The sequence below is a fragment of the Chrysemys picta genome, chromosome 19 (genome assembly GCF_011386835.1).
Source record: "Chrysemys picta bellii isolate R12L10 chromosome 19, ASM1138683v2, whole genome shotgun sequence".
Taxonomy (NCBI): Eukaryota; Metazoa; Chordata; order Testudines; family Emydidae; genus Chrysemys; species Chrysemys picta.
Window position 1 is genome coordinate 4,992,596 of NC_088809.1, and position 25,296 is coordinate 5,017,891.

Sequence of the window (25,296 nt, forward strand, 5' to 3'; positions counted from 1 at the left end):
CCCTGTCTCTTTGGGCCAGAAGGCCCAAGAGAGCCATATGGCGCTTACACGCTGCCCCTAAGGAAGTGCATGTCCACCTCACACAGCATTGATTACTCTGTTTGATTAAGAAACACTATTGACAGGCTGCATGGAATGTCCCATCATCTAGTGTTTAACTGGAATCTTGGTGGATGAATTTCAGAACTATGAGGGTGAAGGAATTAAAGGGTTTGTTGTCTCTGCCTCGATTCTCTTTAAACCCCTTTTCTGGATTCCCCTGGTTGTTCGTGTCCGAATTTGAGCTAATTACGCTTGATTTCAGGGCCTCCCACAACTTAGCTCTTATCCTCATCTCTTCAAGCATGAGAGACCATTCTAGTTCTGTCTGACACTACAGAATCTTCTCTCCCCCAGGATTTCTGGTTGCCAGTGCTACATCAATAGGTTAGACTATCCTTGGCTGACTGTTTCTAGCAAGTGGTCAGACTGAGACGGATCGGGGGAAACCCCAACAGATGGTGATATTCTAAGGTTCCACCCAAAAACTAAGATGCCAGAATTAAACACCATTTGCAGCAGATTGTGCAGCTCTTCATAGGAGCATCCCTCCTCTTTCTTGCACGTTTGGATCAGCAGTGAAATAAAAAGGTTGACATTTAACTGATCATTATTAGAATTCATATTAGGGGCAGTTCACCCCCCTTAGAACTATTGTGTTAGTCATCTGCAGACTCAGGCAGATCCTGCTGTGTCCAGTTTAAATCTGGTTCATATTTTGAAGGTTTTCTTTGCATCCATAAGACTTAAACCGTAATTTTTTTTAAATAAAGATTCAGATTCTTGAGCAAAAGATGGCAGCCTCCAGATAAAACTACCAGTTCATAGAGATGCTGAGATTCAGTCCCATTTTGACCCATGGTTTGGGCAGAATCTAAGTTTACAACTTCCATAGAAATACCATAAAACGTGAATGTCTGGCATTGTTATAGGTTCGTGTTCAATCAGAAGAGTATAGCTGTGCATGAGGTGGGTGTTGGTGGCTTACCCTAACTAATGTGAAAAAGATTTGAAATGGAAAGTGCCAGATAATTAAGTTTTATTACAAGAGTAGACTTAAAACTGACCAATTACTATAGCGCTTTCCCAAAAAGGATACAGATCTAGGTAGGGGCCCATTCTTGACTAAACTGCATGCTTGAAAAAAACAAAACCAAAAAAACCCACCTGACTTGATGCTGGAGATAACGAATCTCCTAACTATCCACCCTCAGAATAAAATGAGACCGCAGTGCTGCATAGTTGCATGTAATCCTGTTTTTCAATGACAGAACTGTCACTGTACAATCTCTTCCATCACAGATGGGCAATGGAGAAATCTGAATTGCAAGCCTCTTGCTGGCTTGATTCCTATCATGCTACATTGCCTTGATGGGTGAAATAAACCCAAATATTAGAATCAAGCGGGGAAAAACACCCAAGCAGACAATTTGATGACTGATAGTCATGTGTAAGACACTGTCTTTCCAAGAAGCAGTGACTGGCTAGCTGTGGTGTAAATAATCATTTGCTACCAAATGTTCTTTGAAGTTTTCTGCGTTACAGTGGGCTTGAGATTGGGACTCCATTGGGTTAGGTGCTGTACATACACATGGTGAGACATGATCCGGGCTCCAAAGAGCATCTGACTAGACAAGATATGAAAAAAATAGTATTTTTATCCCTGTTTTCCAGGCCGAGACAGATCACTGGCCTGATTCTCTGAACCTGGGTACTGAACATCTTTAGTTCCCATCGACTTTTTTTTGCAGTGCTGGGTGCTAAGTGCCTTTGATAGTCTGTATTAAGTGGCTTGTCCAAGGTCACAAAGAAAGACAATGGCACAGCTGGGAATTGAACCTAGGTTTTCCGTCTCCCAGACCAGTACATTCACCAGAAGACGTCCTTCCTCTTTTAAGCAGCAGTACACAAATCAGCACCCAAAATAGCTTCCATCCTGTGGCTACCCAACCTAAAGCTCCATGACAAGCGAATGAGTGACCTCAAGGAGTTGATAGAACCATAAGTGAGAGCCTGGTGGCTACAGTCCATGACCTTGATGAAACAAATTGCTCTTTGAAGCTGGATGCCCTGCACTGGAATTACACCCTGGGAACAGGTACATCAGTATCTCCTTGATATATTCATGATTGGAGATACCCAAGAAGGGAGTCTCTGGTTTCCAAACAGACAGGTTTTTTAAGTACTCTGTATCCAAGCATTCCCTGTCCTATACGGTATTTAAGATTAGCATTTCTCATCTTCGTCCTCTCAAAGTTTCCATGCTGTGCTTTCTTTCTGAAAATGAAATGAAAAAGGCCCGCCCCCTTAACTGCAATAGATGTGAGTTTTAAGAAAACTAGACTTACTTACATTTTCAGCCATTGTGTGTGGACTGCTGCAGGCAGCAGCATTACCTAGCATGCATCTATAAGGATGCCAGTGGTTGGGATGGACTAACTCAGGGGTAGGCACATGAGCTGATTTTCAGCGGCACTCAGACTGCCCGGGTCCTGGCCACTGGTCCGGGGGGCTCTGCATTTTAATTTAATTTTAAATGAAGCTTCTTAAACATTTTAAAAACCTTATTTACTTTACATACAACAATAGTTTAGTTATATAATATAGACTTATAGAACGAGACCTTCTAAAAATGTTAAAATGTATTACTGGCACACGAAACCTTTAAATTAGAGTGAAAAAATGAAGACTCGGCACACCACTTCTGAAAGGTTGCCGACCACTGGACTAACTGTTGCTTATTTTCCTGTCCCAACCATGACTGTATTTCCTTCATGGGTGAGGAGCCTTGTGAGAAAAGCTGCCATGGAGGACTAGGTGTGTGTGATGTTTATCCAAGAGTGAATACTTGCCCAAGAAGCTCTTGGATAAACATCAAAGTCTGCTCAGCAAAACACCTGTAATGTTTTAGTTCCTATAGAGAGATGTCATTAACTGATTGATTATTCCTGGAGTTTTAGACAGTATGCCCCTAAAAAAGGGACACGGGCCTGTAAAACACACACACATCATGTTCTAGAAATTCTCATTGATGGTTAGCTGTGGGAAAGGGGTGCTGCAGGATTACACTCCAGGACCCCCGGCACACACTAGTTTTTTTTTTTTTTTTTTTTTTTGGTAACATGTTTTTTCCCTGATTATTTAAATGCCAGGCTCAAACTCCAGCTCCACTAACTTCAATGGGCCTATCCTAGCAATGAATTTGGCTCTAAGTATTGACTTATTGGAAGGATGTAGACTCCTGTTGCTGTGGTCTCAGCCTGGTAGAATGGACACTGAGACAGCTGGTGGTGACCATCGTGTGTGCGCCTCTCTGCCTGTATTTGTGCTTTTATTGTTAAAATAATAAAGGCTTTTTCTTACAAAAAGGTGTTAATGCAATGGAGACCAGCCAATAGCAGAGAGAGCAAATGCCACCAGCACAGAAGATGAGTAATGCTAGATTGTGTGGATGCTAGACAACATGCCTAGGATCATGACTTTGTTGTGTCCTGTACCTGACTGAGTGAGATTGCCAAGATGCCTTGTTAACTGTATTTGACTCATTACCGCCCAGCTGTGCTTGTGTCTACTGCAGAAGAAAAGAATGCAACCCCTTGGTGATGGTGGGAGTGGTATATTGAGACCACAGTCTACTATTCCACACATTTTTCAGGTGACACCCTAAGTCCTGCTAAAATATGTCTACATTGCAAAGTAAAACCTGCAGCACTGAGTCTCTGAGCTCGGCCAATTGACTTGGGCTCGCAGGGTTTGGGCTGTGGGGCTAGATATAGCAGTGTAGACAGTTCAACTCAGGTTGGAGCCCAGGCTCCAAGAGCTTCCACTCCTGCGCTAGATTGCAGAGCCCAGGCTCCAGCCTGAACGGAACATCTACACTGCTATTTTTGACCCATATGCCAAAATCAACTGAGCTAGGCTCTGAGATGCTGCACCAGGGGTTTTTCTTTGCAGTGTAAATGTACCTTGAGGCTCTTAGAACTTTGTGACCGTGTTCTCCTGAGCTGAAAAGACACAGACTCTTTTGACTAGCACTTACCTCCATTTTAATGGTGATAGAACAGGGCCATAAGTTGGTAGCAGTGTTGTATTCTGAACCTTTTTGTGCATGTAAAAATAAATAACATGTATAAAATATACATTTAAAGTGAGCCACAACTTGGGAACCTACCTGTTCCCCATGGTTCCATTCTCCAAACTGAGCTTTCTCAGCCCTCTTGTAAGGCCCAGGTTTCCATGAACTATCACCTGACCTGCTTTAATCCAGCCCCGATCAGGGTAGGAAGCAACTAATTAATTATGGCACAGGTGTGTCTGGGCCAATCTCTCCTTAAAGGTGCCTATGATATCTCCCCATTCTAATTGGGGTTCCTATGTGCCATTGCTCAATGACCCTGGGTAGGAAGAGTAGGCAACTAACAAAGGAGATCATCATGACTGTTTCCTCTAGGTTTTGTCTAGACCTCGTTTATGCATCCCTTTTGGTTGAGACACTCCACTGCCTGCTTTTTTTCTGACTAATGGTGCAGTACAGAGCCAGTGCTGCTGTGTTGGGGTCAGTCAGAAATGAGATCTGAATTGGCTTTAGGGTATGGGAGGGAGAAAGACAAAACAGCCCCCCCCCCTTAGTATATTCCCCACCGTTCCTGCAGCAAAGAAGTAAGAGATAAAGTTACACTGTCTCTTTTACATACATGATTTTAAAAGCAAACCAGATGAGAAGCCAGACGGCTGCTGTATAAACCTTGGAAATAAGGTCAAGCACTTGCCAGTCTTTACCTCTGTCACTTTCCTCCAGCTGGTCTTTTCACTACTCTGTTCCTTTCTGACAGGGTTTGGTTCTTTGCCTTGGAATCCAACTGCATTTGGCCCAAGTAAGAGCACATTTCGTCTCCTGCTTTCCTGCTCTTGGATGGCAAGGTGCATGGCTCACGCATTCTGGGCTCCAAGATCTGTTAGTTAGGATTTAGTATCAAATACTGAATAAGGAGTTTGGAATTTTGGGGTGGTTCTGTTGTCTTATGACCATGAATGCTGGCACTCAGTTAATTCAGGACAGTTGGGAACTTGTTGCACTTGCCTACATCAAAGGAATAGGGAGCAAAGAACCGATTCCTCTATATGTTTACCTGTCTTGCTCCTGTCATCATGTAATCTTAATCCTGAATTCAGGTCTGAGCATATAACCCTTTAAGCACTTTTCTCTGTAGAGTGAAACCAGTGCTCTCTAACCCAACACAATCTCAGTCTTGAAAGTCCTTGTGTGTGTGGCTCTCATTCCTCTGATTTGTGACAAAAGACAGGCCCTGTTGCCTGCTTTAATTCAGAGCTGTGACTCTCTGCTTACAGCACTGAGAAAGTCGGCAGTTTGCAGAGCCACCATCACTAGATCCCTGTGTAGATACAAAATTTGGATCCACATCCATCCATGGTCCGCAGACATGCCCTGCAGATATGATGCAGATATCCGTGGATTTGCAGGGCTCTATCACCTGATCCCACTCCCAGTGAAGCCAAGGGAAAGACTCTCATTGATTTCAGTGAGAGCTGGATCAGGTCTTATGGGATTTCAAAGCTGCGTCTCTGTGTTAGAACAATTCTCACCAGGTTCCCTTTATTTTTAATGTGAAAGGACTAATCGGATTAGTCTGTTTTTGCTGAGTAGTATGATGATGATAGATCTGCCTCATCAGCAGTTTGCAGAGTGGATAAGAATCCTGTCACGCGCACACAGTCACTCAGGGCAGCTCTGTGTGAGGGGCCCGGCGGGGAAGAGAAAAAATGTTTCAGGGAGCACAAGAGGAGGTGACACTATCCAAAGAGACGACATTTCTGATTAGTTTTCGAACTGATTTCTCATCAATAAAGATCTACCTCGGGGCACTCCCCAGTCCTATTAAATCATCATTTTTTGGCCCTGCCATGTGTTGCATTTAGCATACGTTGGTGAGCTTCTTAAAACTTTCCTTGTGTAGTTATTAGATGCACGTTGTATTTATTTACTATAAGGGTTGCAAGTAAAATGCTTTGCTTTTAGATGTTGGCAATGGCAGGGAAGATATGGTGGATACATTTTTCAGAAGAGCCTAAATGACTTGGGTACTGAAGGCCTGTTTTCAGCAGTTACTTGGGAGCTTAAGTACTTTTGAAAATAGATGTCTAAATCATGTAGGCACTTTTGCAGATTTTACCCATTGTCCTGAATGTGGGCCCGGGGAGGGCTCTCTAGCAATCAGTGGTTATGGTGATTGGCTTTGTGGGTTGTAAACGTTTAACTGGCTTCTCCGTTTCCCCTCTACGGGAATTGCCCCATTGCACTGACCTGCTTTAACTTATCATCAGCAGTAAGCAGAGCTACAGGGAGCGTAAGAGACCTCCCAAGCTGGGTGCCCCCCTCTGTTTTAGATCATTCCTACTGAAGCCTCTACCTCTGCTTTCTGAATAGCTTCATGGTTTCTCTACATGCTGTTCAGACAATTCAGCCTTTTTGCAAGTGTAAGAGAGAGATGCAGCTGCCTAGAATAGTCCAGATCGAGTGACTCTCTATCCCGCCCACCCCTGCCATGTTTTTGGTCATTGATGTAGTACAGCACATCCATCTGAGCACTAGCAAAACTGGCTTAATATACCGCAGTACTGAGCCATTTTAAATAAATAAATCCAGGCTAGGTCACCAAGCTATGCTTCAGGCGAGTTACTACTGCCAGTGTAGAGACCATCTCTTGTGCAGCTTCGTTTGGTTCACTCAGGAATTTCCATTATAAATCAGCTTATTGTGAGAAATAAATAAATCTTGCTGTATTTGTCTGACCCACAAAGAGCAAATTCAGGAGGAGAACAACAAAATCACATGTTTTATGAAAAGGAAAAATCCTCTTGGGAGGAGCAGTGAGTCCTCAATTGATTTCTAGAACACACACGTAATTTTTTTGGGGGGGGAGGGGGATGGAGAGGGCTGCTCCCTTCATAGGGTATGTTCTTTCCACCATCTAAAGATACAAAGAAACCATTTTTATATACTGTATAACATATTAATGTAGGAGTTGCTGAAAGTTCTTCAGCTCTGAGCTCATTACATTAAATACATTGGATAGTAAAAAGTGTTTTCACAGTGATTGGTCACATGCCTAACAATTCCCCTTTCACCTAGGTGTAGCCACTACTTGATGTTTATGGGGCAAGGCACTAGAATGGTATCTTGCCCTTATATAGTGGCTTCCCTCTTTGAAACTTGCAATATGTACAAGGTGGGCATATTTTGTTAATTCTCCATTTACACATGGGGAAACTGGGGTAGGTAGAGAAGAAGGATGGTCTAGTGGGTAGAGCACTTGCCTGGGACTTGGGGAAACTTTGATTCCGCACTCTCCCACAGGCTTCTGTGTAATCTTAGGCAAGTCAATTATTCTCTTGGTGTCTCAGTGCCCCATCTATAAAACATGTATAATAGCCCTTCCATAGCACCAGAGGGGTGTTATGAGGATAAACACATAAGAATGGCCATACTGGGTCAGACCAAAAGTCCATCTGGCCCAGTATCCTGTCTTCCAACAGTGGTTGATGCAGGTGCCCCAAAGGGAATGAACAGAACAGGTAATCATCAAGTGATCCATCCCCTGTCACTCATTTCCCAGCTTCTGGCAAACAGAGGCTAGGGACACCATCCCTGTCCATCCTGGCTAATAGCCATTGATAGACCTATCCTCCATGAATTTATCTAGTTCTTTTTTGAACCCTGTTATAGTCTTGGCCTTCACAACATCCTCTGGCAAGGAGTTCCACATGGTGACTGTGCATTGTGTGATAAAATACTTCCTTTTGTTTGTTTTAAACCTGCTGACTATTAATTTCATTTGGTGACTCCTAGTTCGTGTTATGAGAAGGAGTAAATAACACTTCCTGATTTACTTTCTCCACAACAGTCATGATTTAATAGACCTCGAACATATCCCCCCTTAGTCGTCTTTTCCAAGCTGAAAAGTCCCAGTCTTATTAATCTCTCCTCATATGGCAGCTGTTCCCCTAATCATTTTTGTTGCCCTTTTCTGAATCTTTTCTAATTCCTATCTATCTATATATATATATATATATACACACACACACACACACACACACACACACACACACGTTTTTTGAGATGGGGTGGCCATATCTGCACGCAGTATTCAAGATGTGGGTGTACCATGGATTTATATAGAGGCAATATGATCTTTTCTGTCTTCTTATCTATCCCTTTCTTAATGATTCCCAACATTCTGTTCGCTTTTTTGACTGCCACTGCACATTGCGTGGATGTTTTCAGAGAATTATCCACAATGACTCCAAGATATCTTTCTTGAGTGGTAACAGTTAATTTAGACCCCATCATTTTATACATATAGTTGGGATTATGTTTTTCAATGTGCATTACTTTGCATTTATCAACATTGAATTTCATCTGCCGTTTTGTTGCTCAGTCACCCCGTTTCGAGAGATCCTTTTGTAGCTCTTCGCAGTCTGCCTGGGACTTAACTGTCTTGAGTAATTTTGTATCATCGGCAAATTTTGCCACCTCACTGTTTACTCCTTTTTCCAGATCATTTATGAGTATGTTGTATAGGACTGATCCCAGTACAGACTTCTGGGAGACACCACTATTTACCTCTCTCCATTCTGAACTGACCATTTATTCCTTCCCTTTGTTTCTATCTTTTAAACAGTTCATGAGAGGACCTTCCCTCTTATCCCATGACATCTTACTTTGCTTAAGAGCCTTTAGTGAGGGACCTTTTCAAAGGCTTTCTGAAAATCTAAGTACACTATATCCACTGGGTCCCCCTTGTTGACCCCCCCTCAAAGAATTCTAGTAGATTGGTGAGGCATGATTTCCCTCAACAAAAACCATGTTGACTCTTCCCCAACAAATTATGTTCATCTGTGTGTCTGACAGTTTTGTTCTTTACTACATTAGACTGTGAGCTGCTCAGATACTATGGTAAAGGGCCAGATAAGTACCTTAGATAGGAATAAATGCAGAAAGAAGCGAGTTGACCAAGATCTGACAGCAGATCAGTGGCCAGGAATGGAGCTGGGAATAGAACTGAGTCTCTCTTACTGTAGCCTTCTTCTAACTCCTCCATGGACCTTATGCTCTAACAATAGACCATTATCCAAACTCTACTATTGTTGGAAGTCACCTTCCCAGGTAGTGTCTGCATGTCTAGTCTGTTTGTCTGGTGTGAATTTGAAGCTATTAGCTATATTATTTATTCTTTTGTTTCTTAACTTAGGTCCATGTGAATCCACCCTTTGCCTCTACCAGAATCTCATCCTCTGAAGCCATCACCAGTGTGTGGAGCCTGCCCCACACCCATCACCTACCAAACCACGGCCTTTACCTGTGTCTTCCGCTGTTTCCCGTGCGACCCTTCTTGTGGGAGCGCCTCCTGGGCTACCCCAGAGTTTACGCAGCATTCAGTGGCTCCAATGGTGAAGATGACGAGGTCCAAGACTTTCCAGGCATATCTGCCTTCATGCCACAGAACCTATAGCTGCATTCACTGCAGGGCTCATCTTGCCAATCACGATGAACTCATTTCCAAGGTACGTGCAAGAACCTCACCCTGCAGATGGTCAGGTTGAATCTCTCCGGGGAGGAGACATCCCTAATGTAATCTGAGACATGTACTAGGATTGCAGCCTGATTAAACTCCTTTCTCGTTGCTTGTGGAGATGTCTGGATTATTGGCATTGCAATTTGGGCTTTGAAAATGGATCTCCCTGTGATGGCTCTTGCAACTTGATCAGTCTTTTTGTTTTCATTTGATCAATAAACTAGCTTCAGGGCATAGGTTCCCAAACTCTGGCGTGTGGAGCACTTGCTGGTGATCTGTGGAGAGCTCATGTCTTATCACATGATACTGGCTCTCTTCCCCTTTGTTTCTTGCTGCAAAACTGGATTAATAGATGTCTAGAAATATATCAAAACACTTACTGATACTGCTTTTCCATGTAAGTACTTGCTAAAGTAGCCACAGGTATGTCGTGAATTGACAGGGAGGTATCCATAAGACACTCTGTTAAAATGTGGTCCATACCATGGAAATGTTTGAGTGGCCCCTGCTTTAAGGGAATTCCACTGTAGTTTGTTTTGAAATATAAGGTAGCATCTCAAAAACTTGCTGAATTTGTGGTCAAATTGCAGTAGCTTTGTAGGCCTGTTAGCAAGACACCAAGGGAGCGTGGCCATTAGAAGCAGAAGTGGAAAAGCAATGGGATGACAGGATGGCTCTAAGCCATTGCTTCTCATACTCTGGTCTGTGAATCACCCTGGGGAAGGGTCCTGATGGTCAGCTGAATTAAAAAAAAAAAAAAAAAAAATTTGAAGAGCCAAGCAATAGGAGATCCAAGTGATGGGGTGGTGGAAATGGACCCATGAGAGATCTCTTTCTAAAGTGTAGAAACTGCTGTTAGCCACTCTGCAAAGGGCTATCAGCCCATTGTGCATTGCAGGGGTCGAGCGTCAAGTTTCCAGGTCTTGGCTGCCTTGGCAGCCAAGCATTCCATAAAGTTTATTCAGCTCATAAAGTTTGGATTCAGGAAAAGCAGACACGCCACAAGATTTATTAGCTGAGACAGGGGAGGAAATTGCAGCATGGATTCTTGACAGGCCCTTAAACCAGTTCTCAGCCACTTGGAACAGTGCACCCTTGACACGGGTGAACCTAGATCTCATGGTATGTGGGTGCTTTGCATACTGTGTTTAGAGTGCCAGAAAGTGCATGGTGCCATCTTTTTTTACCCATGTGCACAGAAAGGCTTTGGATGCATTACCTTGTACGGAGGGAGTCAGTCCCTGGCTTGTTGCTCAAATAGATCACACCTGTGAAAAATGCTTCCTTCACCTGAGACTGGCTAGATGAGAGTTCCCCTCCCGCATCCCTGCTGGATGCTGAGTGGGCCATGGTGCTCCATGCCTTTGTGACATGACCTCCCTGCTTGACGACTGTAATGCAAAGGACATACGAGCACTCCAGCAGTGACAAAAAGTCTTCCTAGTCCAGAACGCCCAGTCTCACCTGAAGGATCAGCCAGCATATGACCCCTGTGCTCTGCTTACTGTACGGGCTCCCTGTAGAATACCAGCTCTAATTCAAACTCTGTCCTAATTCTCAAGGCCTTCCCTGGGTAATTTGGAGGGTTTCTCTCACTCCATGACCATGATGACCTTCCTCAGCAGTGATAAAGCTGTCGGCCTCGAGTGCAGGAGACTGGGCTTCGCAGCCAGTCCCACTAGTGCACCCCCACAGAGAAAAGCATAAAACTTACTTCATCGCTTTAGCCTTCCCAAAGGCACACCTAAATACAGCGAGGAGGAGGAAAGGGGGGTGAAGGCTAGATGCAAAAGTGAAGGGATAAAATACAAAGCCCTTGTGGCTGCAGAGGAAATAGTGAGGAAAATGTAGGGCTGGCAGCCTGTTGTTTAATCTTGAGGAGAATATCGGATGCTGCAGCAATGGCACATTTATAAAATAAAAGGATAGATCCTGGGGGCGTCCATGGGGAACCCCTGACAATTCACTTCTGAGGGCCATCTTCAAGGCTTTTGAAATATAAATATATGCAACTTGATCTAATGGTTAGAGCACCGGACTTGGAATCAGGATTTCTAGGTTCAAACTCCGGTTCTATTGCTGCGTGACCTGAGGCAAATCCCTTATTTTCTTTGTGCTTCAGTTTTCTGTATCTGTAAGATGGGGGTAGTAACTTCATACCACATATGGCTGCTGTGAGGATAAATTAGTGTGTAAAGCTAATTAGAAATGCTAAGTATTATGAATAAGCTTGCGGCTACAAATGTTACTCTGGATTAGCTTCCTTTTCCATAAAAAGAACAGGAGTACTTCGTGGACTACAGCCCACTTCTTCGGATGCATATGCACGAAAGCTTATGCTCTAATAAATTTGTTAGTCTCTAAGGTGCCACAAGTACTCCTGTTCTTCTTTTTGCGGATACAGACTAACACGGCTGCTACTCTGAAACCTTCCTTTTCCATGTAAATCCCCCGCCATCCTGCATCCTGCCCAACACTTTCTTTTTTTTTTTTTTCTTAAAGTAGTGCAGGTTCTCTGTGCTCCCCATTTACACTCTCTCTCTTCCCCCCCTCCCCCGCCCAACTACTTGAGTTTATCTTCACTTAATAAGGCAGCATTTTAAGGCTGTTTGGAAGGTTTAAAATGCATCTCTCAGGAGCAGAGGGTGGAGACTCGTACTGCATTTGTTCTATTTTTTTTTTTTTTTTAAATCTGCAATAAAAAATTGTTTCCAACTATTGAAGTGGCCGTTGGCTGTCAGAGCTGGTGGATTTGTGAATGGAGATCCTGATCCATCAGTTATATCACAAGAACTGGATTTCAGGGTGGGGCTTGCAAAGTTCTCTGCTGTGAAGGGGGTGAGTGCTTGTGCTAATCTTGTGCCAGGAATCAGGGTTTGGGCTCTCCCTTTCTATTGACACAGCAGGTTCCCAATCTTGGAAAAGTATGGTGCTAGATATACCCAGTGTTTTTCACCTGGGGGGCTGCTGTTTATTCTCTCATTGCTCTGTCTTTCCCCATCCTAGTCATCTCCATTGTGCAATTCAGCCAGCCAGCTTTGCAGGTGAACAGCTTCCAGCAGAGCTGATGCTGGTGCTACTGTGTGAACAGGTCTCATCTGCCTGGGATCAGTGCCTCAAGCCATGAAGGTGTATAACAGCTGCCCAGGAATGCTGACTGCTAAAGTACAGACACATGGAGAGATGGTAGCTGTAATAAGCCTGCCTATATTTAATCATGTGCAAATATACTCATTAAAATGATTTTCTCTTCCCCAATGTTCCCACCGTGGTCTATGATGTAAATTCATATTTAAGATCATCTTCTTAATCGGGGGTTGTAATGAAATAGCTGATGGAGCCTTAAAGGGTCAGATGGCTTATACCCAAAAGAGTTTTATTTATTTTTTAAAAAATCATAAATTTATATTAAATGTTGTAATTGCTGTTTGTATTGCAGTAGCACCTCGGAGGTCTAGTCATTGACCAGGACCCCATTGTGCTAGGTGCAGTACAAACACAGAGAACTTAGAATTGGAGTAGAAACTTTCTGATGAAAATTAAAACTAAGTTGTGACAGATGTGGTAATTTCCTGCAATATCCTGGACAAACCTAATTAAATTAAGTTTAAATATCTTAGGCGCTCATGGTATTAAAATGTGAATGTTTATGTATTATTGTGGGATTATATGTATGTTCTCTAAGGGGAAGATGTGACTAATGTAAACCTGGGAAGTGTTGTTGTTATAAACTTCAAAGGACTCTTTTAAACAGTAGTCCAGACCAGAAGGAATTTTTTAGTTGAGTGGGTTTTCTAGGAAATACTTGGGTGGAGGGCAATGCAAATGCCCATCTCTGGACTCATCCTTTTGAAGCAAAGAGAGGAACCCCATTGTATATGAATTACCTATTCCCAGGATCAAAGACCCAAGGCACTCACTCATTCATGAGGGTGCTTGTTCTGAGCTAACAGCTGTTACGGACTTGTGACCACAGGAAAAAAAAACCCTTGGTAGGGTTTGAAGGACTGCTCACCTGACATAGTCCTTGTGGGAGCTGGAGTGACCTCTGGTAAGCTTATTGGCAAGTCTGTTTAAGGGTTTTTCATTGTATTTAATGTTTTCTGTGTAATGCTTTTACCTTAAGAATAAATGTGCTTGCTTAGAAAGAGCGGTGTGGTAACTGAACTGTAGGTAATCATACTGTTTATAGCCTCTGAGGAAGGAAAGCAAACCAGGCCTGCTGAGGCAATCTCCATTGCTGGGGATATCATGGTGTAGGCAGGGAACTGTGCAGCCTGGAAAAAACTCAGGAGGGGGAGAGACACATGTCTCCACCCATTAGATGTGATGGCTGGGGAACTGGAAGCCTGAGAATTGGTGCCCTTACTGAATCACAGAGGGAGAATACATGTGTAGTTTCCCTGAATAGTGACATAATCACCTTTTTTTGTTTGGATTTAAACATACTCCTTTACAGCCCTGCCATCATTGCATGTGAGAAGCTGATTGTGAAAGTGACCTGCTTGTCTTTCTCATGCAAACCCAGTACAGTGTAAGAAAGAAAGAAAAGCAGCAAAATGAAAAATAAATATCACTTACATCCCTTTCAGTTCTAAATAATCTGAAATGTTAGGGTCATGGAAGATGTGGTGATTTTGAACCTGGTAGTATCACTTTAAACAAAATTATCCAAATGCACCATCACTGAAAACCTTCCTTACAAAATAGGCTTTTATGTAATGGCTGGGTGCCATTTTTTTTTTTGGCTCGGTGGAATTGATTCTTCTGTTCCTCTTTCCCCAAATTACACAGAGATCACATGAGAGCTGTGCTGCTTTGAATGTCACAGGCTTTCAGCTCTTTTGGATATATATAAAATTGCAGCATTGGCTGATGCTTTTTGACTGAAGCTCAAACTGGAATTGAATCTCAGTATTTTGTTTCAATCCCTAGTCTCTCCTCTTGCTCCTGCATCACCAGTGTTGACTTAATCTGGTTTTACGGGGTTTTGCCAAAACTGGGGATTGCAAGCACTTTGAGAAGTAGGTTTTGGCATGGCTGATTATAAAAAGGGAAACCTTGTAAGCTTCAGGTGGGTTGACAGCTTCTTAATCACGATTGCTATTTAAAGAAAAGGAATCAATGCCGATGCTTTAACAAACTCCAAAGCTGTTCCATGAACTAAGTTACCAAAATGTTGCCTGCTTACTTGGCCTTTTCTTCCATAGTCAGATGGAGAAAGTGGTTTAATAAAAAGTCTGTTTTATATTAAGATCCAAAAAGTGGATTTGAATGTCTGGCCAAGAAAGTTCTTAGTGACTAAGGAAATATAAGGTAATCAGATGGGTTTGGGTGGAGGGAGTAATTAGTTTCCTTTGCATGTTCTTTGGGTGCCTCAGTTAACATGGAGGTTCTGCATGTCTAATTTTTCTCATTTCCTCATGGCAATTCTTCATTGAAAAATGTCACATTTAGCACATGCTTTAGTTTCATTGCTCTTTCCAATGCTAAGTGTGGTTAAGGCAATGGACTGGGACTCAGGAGAGCTGGGCCCAACGCCTGGCTCTGCAACAAATTCCACGTGTGACTGTGGGGAAGTCAATTGATCTCTGTACATGGCTTCCCCACCTGTAAAGGAAGATCATAATACTTCCTTTGTCTGTCTTGTCTGCTTAGGTTCCAAGCTTTCTCAGGGCAGGGATTTGTACAGTGGGGCCCCAATCTCAGCTGAGGCCTCTGAGTGCTACTGTAATACAAATAATAATTGTGGCATAGAACTGCAGTTTAGCAACTGCCAGACATTCAACTAGACTTTCTAAAGAGTGAGAAAAATGTATATGGTATTATCCAGAGGTTTCTTCATTTTTTTTCTTCCTCCCCAGACACACAATTATAAAGTTTTCAGATTTTTTTTTTTAATGGAAAATATGATCTGTAATTGACAACCGGACGTTAGGGAAATCTCTCTAGTCTCCTTGATTGAGCGGAAATTCACTGCAGAGGGTGGCTTCTGCATCATACTTAGTGAGCTGTGGTTTACAAGCTAAGGAATGGACTTTAACAGTGTAAATAATGTAACTTTCCTGCATCTCTGGCTTGCAGCAGTGGTGGTACTTTCTATTTTGTTTCCAGCACCATCAGTGACATGGGTGGAATCCCAGTGTCGCTTGTGAGCCTTTTCTATTGGAATTAATTTGTACCTGTTGTCTGGCGTAGTGCCAATCAAAACCAAGAGCCGAAAAATCTCAGCCAAGCATAGCAATTCTTGTGTCTGCGACACTACCTTTTGTTGTTGTTGTTTGTTGAGACATCATCCACCAGAAATGTGCTTGATTATGGAAGTATTTAGGGAATGTCTTATGGGCTTCCTACAGCTTCTTTTTCATGGAGTTTTGTGATCCAAGTGCTAAATACTATACAGTGAAATATTCTTTGAAATTGGCTTAAGGATTACTTAAGAAGTTTAGTTTCCTCCTTGATATTTACACTGGACTCCTCATGAAGGATTCCTTTTAGGTATAGGCAGCTGCATCCGGAGCAGTGAATTACCCCGAGTAAAAGGAAAAAGTAGAGAGGTGCAATATGTGCTGCTTGTTTTTCACATGTGTGATTGGACTGCAGAAGGAAGCCTTGGTAACAGAATGTACTTGGGACTCTGTATCTTCATCTGTGCACATGCCTGACTGCTGTCATCACTGTAAGAAAGATGTTTTGGCCTAGACCACTGATGGCTGCAGCCCTGAGATTGCTGATTGACTGGCCCCTTTAATGACCCCTCTCACATGCTATAGATGTCAGAGTTTGTTCCATGTTGCACCTGAAGGATCACAGACATATTTGAAACTTGGTTTCCAGACAAGACTTGGATGAATTCACACATCTCCGACATGCCAGATTTGTGTATGAATGAAATACAAATGACATTCAGCCAGTCCCTGTCTTCACAGGACTGTCCACTCCCAAGTAGGAGTGAGGGAAGCCTAAATACACAAGTCTGAAGTACAAGTAGCATTCTGTGTACCAGTGATTGGAATGTACTGCTTCAGGGATAGGACCTCTGCTATTCACCAGTGGGCTCCATGTTCCCACACACTTCCTGACATGGGTACAGGCAGGAGAGCTGGGCAGGAAACAGTTTTCCCATCTTGTTTTCTAGATTTTTTTTTTCCCCCCGCACACTCATCCTAAATCAGGATGAAATAGTCAAAATGTTGGTGGAGGGCAGTGGAATTCAGATCCGATCAATCAGAACATTTTCTTTCAATTTTGACTATTTATATTTTAACCTTTTATTAGTATCAATTAACTGAAATTTTGAATCAGAAAACAAAACTCTTTTGTTTTCAAAAATGTCAAAACGAGATGTTTCAACAATTTCAGAACTTTTTTCAAATACCTGCAAACACTTCCAGTTTTGACAAATCTGCATTTTTCCGATTGAAGAAATATTTCCTTAGAAAATTCCTGACCAGCTCTAGATTGCCATCTTCTTGCTGGATCCCCTTTTTGCTCAGCCATCCAGGATATTTTTCTCATTCCTACAGGAAAATCAAGATGTGGGGTGGGGATACCTGACCAGGCAACATGATTTCTCTTCCAAATCTGTCGTGCAGTATTTTTAACGATGGAAGTGGAGTTCTCAGTGGACCGGAAACCTGGATTTAAGATTACTCACCTCATTCTCTTGTTTTGGGGTGGGGATGGGGAGACCAGTTTCAAAACATCACATAGAAATCCACAAGTATCCGCTACAGAATTCAGACACATAAAGAAAGGCAGATGCTGTTAATGCCGAGTTCACTGTACTAATGCTGCTTAGTGCTACGTATGAAATAATCAAGTTGGTGTGTACTCTCGAAAGCTTGAGAGGGAAGTGGGTGTATAAGAGCACGAGGGAAGGTTATGAACATGCTGTGTTGTTCAATGTGTATTGCAGCCTGCAAGATGGAGGGTGGAGTTAGCAGCCTCTTGTGCACTGGAAGAGGTTCATAACATTGTGCGTAAGTGCTGGAGTGCAAGAGTTCTGGTCCCAAGCGCAGTGATTTGCACAAGAAGCTCTGTTACTGATTTTATTTTATTTTTCCTTTGAGTTTTTATGCTCTGTATCTCTGGAGTTCTATCCTTCCTTTCTAAATATTCAGTACCATGTGTTGGAGAGTGGTCTGCATCTCAGCAGTAGCATAAGTGCTATATGTGGCAGGCGTTATGTTAAATGATAATGTATTTATTTTGTCATTGCATACCTGAGTAAGCATGCATGTAACATTCCAACTACTTTGCCTGCCTGGAAATTAGCAGCAGCTGCCAAACGTGTGTGTGTGTGACATATTGTAGTGTGGGATTGACAGTCCTGGTGACTCAAGTCCTCCATTTACCCCCAGAATAGGTGCCTCACAAGCTACACTAAGGCATGCTTCCTCACCCTGCAAACATCCCTAGAGGTGACATGCTCCAGATCAAGCAAGTTCACCCTTCAAGATCCAGTCAGTCCTTGGTGTATCTAAGATTACCATGGATGCAATTAATGCCATCTGTGGCTTTTGTGATACAATGACACCAGTGAGCTGGAATCTGCTTTGAGATCAAGGGCTACCCAAATGGCCATCAACGTTCTTCTGGTCAACTCCTGACACTGGCTGGGTGAGAGCTGGTGTCCTCGAGCCATCCAGTCCGACAGCACAGAGAACTGATTTTACCAAAACTGTAGAGCTTACCTAGAGGAGGGCATTACACAGGAATTGCCACACTGGATCAGACACAGGGTGTATCTAGTCTAATACCCTGTCTCTGACAGTGGCCGGCACCAGATGATTCAGAGGGAGGTGCAAGCAAGTCCAGTGTTTATTTCATGGATAAAGTAACCAATGTTGCACCTTTATTATAATGGGGCCTGTTCCAAAGGCCATTGAAGTGAGTGGGAGTCTTTCTATTGGCTTCAGTAGGCTTTGGTTCAAGTCCATAATGTCTGTGCCATCTTCGTTTAAAACAACAATCAATCCTAAAAAGGTTAAGGAATTAAAACCGCATGTTTGATAGTAACGAAAGGTTTAATCCGAAGCACTTGGGGCCCTTGCTGCACTTCTGATCTCGCTGTACTTGGACTTTTCCCTTCACGATGCAGCCCCCTGTGTCAAAACAGTTTTGATCCAGATAGCAGAGGGCATCTAGGAAGTGCCTATGGGTTGCCATGGTATGAAGAAACTGAAAAAATATATTCCTCCTTTTTACCAGCGAAATTCAGATTGTTCAATTGTCATTCTTTTTTTTTTTTTATTTTTTTTTTTAATTTGAATTTTAAAGAAAGAAGAAACCTAGTTATTTCTTCCTGGACTCTAGCTTTTATAGGTACCTGCAATGTTAGTATCTGAACTACTGTATTTGTGTAAGGATGTCAATGCATGTTGCAGGTGCTTAGAACTTGGAAGATCAGACCACCTAATTTAGGTGCCTAATGAATTTAAGTATCTTGTTTTAGAGTCATAGACTTTAAGGGGCCATCAGATCATCTAGTTTGACCACCTGCAGGGCCAGAGAATTTCATCATGACTAAAATATGTCTTCCAGAAAGGCATCCAGTCTTGATTTGAAAACTTCTGGAGATGGAGAATTCTCCATTTCCCTTGGTAGTTTGTTGCAATGAATAACTACCTGCACTGTTTACAAACATATGTGTTCGTATCGTAGACTTTGAATTTGTCTGGCTTTAATACCAGTCATTGGTATTTGTTATGCCTCTTCTGCCAGATTTAAAGAGCCCTTTAATACCTTGTATTTTTTCTCCAAAACAGTATTCAGACAGTAATCAAGTCCCCTTTTGATCTTTTTTGATAAGTTACAGTTTGAGCTTTCTGAGTCTCTTACTGTGAGGAATTTATTTTCCATACTACAAATCATATTTTTAGCTCTTCTCTGTTCCCTCTCCAGTTGTTCAACATCCTTTTCAAAATGTGCATGCAGAACTGCACACACAATTCCAGGATCTGTCTCACCACCAGTAAAATTACCTCCCTCACTGTTCCCCTCTTTATACATCCAAAGATTGCATTTGCCACAGCATCACCCTGGGAATTCATGTTCGCTTATTTTTCTACTTTGACCCTGTTAGGCACCCAGGTGTGACAATTTTGGTAACCGTTTTCAGTTGCCCTCCAGCTAATGCTGTCTCCTTAATTTCATTCAGTTCCTAGCCGTTATTTCCATCAAGTGTCTAGTGCTTTGCACTTTAGTTGGTAGTCTTACAAGAGCCCAAACTATATAAGCAACGAACAAGGAAACTGTTTTCTAGAAAATAATCCTTTTGGGAGCCTACATTTGCAGTGACATTAACTAAAAGCTTGTATATTTAAATATACAGTATGTAGTATTTCTTTTCTTTATTTTATATGAAATGAGATTGGTGGATCTCACTTGAATTCATAGCAGAACAGATGTCCACATCACAGCTGCCATTAATTTGGCCCCCCTTTATTCACTATCTTGACAGTGAGCCCAAAGACTGAATGGGCCCCAGAGATGGATTTTACCCCTTTAACTCCTCTCCAGGGCATCCCTCTAGGGCAGAGTAGAGTTGTGTTGGTGTGTGCTGCCTATGCTGTTGTATTTCTGCACCTTAGCGGAGGACATCAGTCTCCGGGGCTGTCATTCTGGCATCTCTTGCCCGCACAAAGAATTATTTATTTAAAAAATAAAAAGTTAAGAAAACAAAATGCCTATTCCTGGAAGAGTCAGAATGTGAAATCTGCGCTGTGTAATAAATGTGAGTAATAAGTGTTACGCTGCACAGCCCCCTAAATTAGATGTTCAGGTCCCATGGTGCACTGTGCTGTAATTGCTTCTTTGGGGACTGATCCTGCATGCTGCTGAGCTCCTTCAACTTTCAAGGGCCTTGCTGGCTGTTGATGGTGCTCAGGCCTATTATTTACTCAGTTCTTGGATGTTTAATAGGAAGAGCCCAGTGTTGTTTGTATCTCCCTGTGTGATTCTGTTTATATAGCAATGAAATGCTTGGTGATTTAAAACATTTTGTGCTATTCTAAAATAATAATAATAAATAAAAATCAACATCGTTTAAAATTCTCTGGATGGGGGTAGGGGGGTGAGCACGGACTTTCTGACTGGTCGCTTTCTTTACAGAAAGAACTCTCCCGTGATCTGCAGCTTCCTCCACCTTAGTATTAATGATCTGGGCATAAATAAAATATCATTCCCATTTATTATCCAGGGAGCCGCCAGGGCTGCAGGGTGGTGAATCATCTCTATGGGTTTTTTTTGCTGCAAACTCCTGAAGACTGAAGTTCCTCCGCTCTGAGCCTCTCTGGTGTTTTTTGCTGCTTCTAATACCAAGAGGAGGAATTGCTGACTGGTTTGAGAGTGTGCTAGCAGGGAGAACTGTCCTCCAAATTGATCATACAGTATTTTAAAAATCCCATCGCTTTTAGACCTCAGCTAGAGCATGGGGACTCTTCTCCTGGCCTCATAAGGGAGGCATCGATCGTAGATTGTTGTTGTGTTAAGGAAATGCAATGGAGGGCCAGTCCTCCCTCTACCATAAATGTGCCCTCAAGTGGAGATGATCCTGACCCACCAGGAGGAGACTTTTCCACTGCAGTCTCCCTTTTGATAACAGGAAATGCTCTAAGGAGAGGGAATTGCATCTGCTCAGGACTGCTCATTACTTCTGGCCTGCAGTGTGCAAATCTGCTCAGCAGCCTGGCTTCTATTGTTCTGCATATTGTTGATTGGGCATGGGAATGAGTCTGTCTGCTGCAGGCTAGGTGAGGGCCATCAGCTGCTACAGCTCCGAACTAGAAGATCCTGTCAAACCCCTTAGCCCGTGGAGTTGAAACAGACAGAATTGAAACACAACCACAGAGGGGGAAACCCATCCTGTGCCCCCTCTCTTAAAATGAACTGTGGCTTTGCTGCTAAAGCCCAACTGGTAGGCTAGAATACGCAGTTACAGAGGGAGGCTGAGACAGAGCCCATCTTTCCCTGAAAACTGGAATTTCAGATCATCAATGATCTCTCCATGTAACTAACTGGCATGAACCAAGCCATGAAAAACAAATTTGGATAAACCAGTTAGCGGGGATCTGAAGTGAGGACTCCTGGGTTCCGGTCCCAGTTACAGAGTACTTTCTAGGGGTTAGAGTGTGAGGGCTCCTCTACACACAAAAGTTATTCCAGAATAAGGTAGGGTGTAAATTTGTAAGTAGAAAAACTGTTCTGTAATAACTCCATGTGTGTTTGGAAGAGCAATTCCGCTCTAAATTCTCACTCTACTTTATTCTGGAATAATTTTCATGTGTTGACAAACTCCGAGTCAAGACTCCTCCATTGTAATCCTAGCTCCACTGCTGTCACGCTGTGGCACCTTGGGGAAACCTGGTGACTTCAGGATCTCAGTTTACCTATCTACAGGATGGGGATATTGCTTCCCTTCTTTAATAGGGCTGGTGAGTTTCATTTAATTTGTGCAGCATGCTCTTTGAGCCTCATGCAAGGGCATAATAGTGATATTAAAATGAGGTCTAATACCCTACCCCTGCTTTTAAAATGGGAGGAGCACACAAATCTAGGCATCATGACAGACTGAGTAGGGGGAAATATTTTTTTTTTCACCCTGCATTAGGATAAGGTTTCTAATGCCTTAGAATGTCATGATTCTTGTCAGGGTCAATCCCCCACTTTACTCCATCCATTGAACAGCTCATTTTTTTGCAGAAAAGACTCAGCCTGCACTTTATGTACTAGATACTGCCATACAGTTGCTGTTCTGAACCTCCTGGCTGCCTGAACAGAATACAATGTTCCACTAATACCATATGGACAGTTATTATTAAGGCAATAACTCTGTTGCATTTGTAGTTTCTATCTATCATTCCAGCTCAGTTCTGTGTTTATCTTTAAAATCTATAAAGAAGCAATAATTAAAATGGAGAGGGGGAAAAGGGCCCTGCCTTCACTAGCAGTCCCTTTACAAGAGACTCAGTTGTTGAACATGCTAAGCTAGCACTAACCTACAGGAAAACAGCAGCATTCAAAATGGGGGGGGGGGGATCAGCTGCTGCTGCAGCAATTGCAGACTTGCCAGAATAAAAGGTATTTTTCATTACTCTTTGTGTCCAGATAGAAACAGCTGGGCCTTCTGTTGTGTTTTATTTTTCCAGATCCTTCACAATAAATAGTGAAGTGGATCTTTTCAAAGTGCCCTTCTCATGTCCTGAGGCTTCTGTCATTGCATTTTAGTTCTGACATTGATGGCTTGATTATCAGAGGTCCCAAGCAGCTGCAGCTCTCATCAACTGCATGGGGCGCTGAGAAGGTTCAGCACCTGTAGAACCTCAAGTCATGGAGGGGGAGGATTAAATGGCAGAATTCTGCGATGTGGCTTAATGGAGGAGGCATTGGGAGATACGGGTTCTGTTCCCAACTGTCACCTTGTGGGGAGGTCACTTCATCCCTCTGTGTCTTTTTCCCCTCCCACCCTTTGTTTGACTTGTCTGTTCAGACTGTAAGCTCTTTGGGGCAGGGACTGTCTCTCACTGTACTTATACAGCACCCACCACATCCAGGCCTAATAATAATGCCTCTCAACTGTTCGTAATGAGGCAGAGGGTTAACACAGACCTTGTACTCTAAGTAGTGAAGCTAGGCAGTAATGAAACCCCTTTTCAATACAGCACTTCCTCTGTGAGTATCTCAGTGTGCTTTACAAACATGAAGGGACTGTCTCATAACAGTTCACATTTCATTGATGGATAAATTGAAGCACAGGACGGTCAACTCATTTGGCCAAGGTGACCCATCGGAGTTGGGTAAAGAGCTGAGTACTAGGTTACACTCCTTCCCATTATCTGTGCTCTGAAACTGATTAACCTTCAGCCTTCCCAGCACAGCCTTGCAACCTGGTCTGAACCATACAGGATGCAAGGCTACAAATGGCTGGGATGGGTCAGGTCTGAAAACAACCTGATCCTCTATGGCTCTGGTCCGGTTGTCTCTGGCCACCACCTACTGCCCTGCCGACTGCTGCCACTTTGCCGCATTCTCTGTGCTGCGGAGAGAGCATGCCCATAAGTTGCAGCGCCTTTCACGCTGGAGCGCGCAAGTGGGGCATGCAGTTGCTGCCACACTGAGCCCCTGGGCAGTGGGTGATCAGAGCACAGACATGAGACATGGGGAGGAAGAATCCCCTGCCAGGCTAAGCCCAAGAACAAGGCAGGGGCATTGACACAGTTTGGGAGGAAGTTTTGGGTTTGGGTCAGGTTAGAAAATGACTTGATGCTCTTGTGCTCAGGTAGGGTTTGGGTTGACTGTGGTCTAGTTGAGTTTAGGTCCGGCTCTAAAATTAGGCTTAAGCAGGCCTCTACTTCCTAGTGTACAAGGGTATATGCTGCCTGCACTAAACACAGAGCTGCTGGTGTGGCATCGCTTGGCTAATATAACTTAGAACATAGGTCTGGAAAGTGAAGCAAGGATGCTAAGCCACATGTCAACTGCCCTGCTCTGACGTGATCATAAATAGCCTTTGTGCTGCTCTTTTATTTGTTGTTTAACTGATTTTTTGCCTATACATGAATACTGCCCAGAAGATTGATGGAGCTTGTTAGAAAAACCTGGATTTCCTTTGACTCTCCAAAAAGGATAATTACCATTGAGACAGGAAGAAGTTTTATCTAGGCTAGTCAGCTGTGCAGCGGTAACCATACAGCACTTTGTTCTCCCCCAGCAGGAGAGGAGGAAAAAGGTGAATCTGTGAGCATAATAAGAACATACTCAACAGGAATAGAATTGAATCCATTCATAGGACTAAGGTGACTTAGTCCTAAATTCCCATTCCACCTACAGAGCCTGAATATGTATCGCAAGCACAGCTAACCTCTTCAAAGGCAGCTCTCTCCTGTGTGTGTGTGTGTGTGTGAGAGCCATGTGTGAATTGTTATCTCAAAGCGGCTCTGGTGTCATGCCTGTACACACCTTGGCTGCATCATTTTTAAAAATTGCATCTGCTTAATTTCCTTGAGTATTTTCATCCCTTTGGCAGATAAAACCAGGTTTTGATTACAGTAGTGCCAGCTCGAAGCATTCAAACTTCATGAGTCAGGCTCAGAAAAATCAGGAAAGTTTTTTACAAAATAATAAAATTTGGGGGTATTTTTTTAATCTGCGTGATGTTTTTGAGCCTATATAATTTGCGTTTTGAAGCTTTTCTCTGCACGTGAGGGCTAGAAACTTACTTTTCTGTTTAAAAAATTTTTTTTTGAGTTTTTAACACATCACATGACTCCAGGGGTTTGAGCTTTAATAACAACATGAGATATAAAAACATAAAATCATGAATGTTAGCAACACTGCATTTGAGTTACATTTAAGGCTTCTGGGAGGGTGGGAATAGGTTGATTTGTATCTACTTTTGTGTTTTGAAACACTGCACTGAGCCTTCCTCAGCCTTCAGCTCTGCAGAGTAAATGGCTGTTAGGAATGTGTATGCATGAAAAACTGCCTGACCTTTAGTATGTCCCCAATTACTGACATTCACTAATCCCATCGACTCTGAAGTGCTCTTCCCCTTACCTCTCTAAAAATTGCTTGGACACTATTAAAAAAAATAAATAAATAAATGGAAAAAGTCATATCCCTCGTGACATTAATGGGTGATCAGACTGACATATGAACTGAT

General features: G+C 42.8%; 2 protein-coding genes across 5 annotated transcripts in view; both read left to right on the forward strand.

Annotated features, from left to right (window-relative positions):
- Window positions 1–9,484: 9,484 nt before the first annotated feature.
- Window positions 9,485–25,296, forward strand: part of DHX40 (DEAH-box helicase 40) — a 129,222-nt gene continuing 113,410 nt past the window's right edge. Inside the window, exon 1 of the mRNA XM_042857918.2 lies at window positions 9,485–9,621. The gene's annotated coding sequence lies outside the window, so the exon portion shown is untranslated. The remainder of the gene's footprint in view (window positions 9,622–25,296) is intronic.
- Window positions 9,487–25,296, forward strand: part of YPEL2 (yippee like 2) — an 87,019-nt gene continuing 71,209 nt past the window's right edge. For all 4 annotated transcript variants that reach the window (XM_065573254.1, XM_065573255.1, XM_065573252.1 and 1 more), the window contains exon 1: window positions 9,487–9,621. In XM_065573254.1, coding sequence (XP_065429326.1) covers window positions 9,505–9,621 — 117 coding nt within the window. In that variant the 5' untranslated portion in view covers window positions 9,487–9,504. The remainder of the gene's footprint in view (window positions 9,622–25,296) is intronic.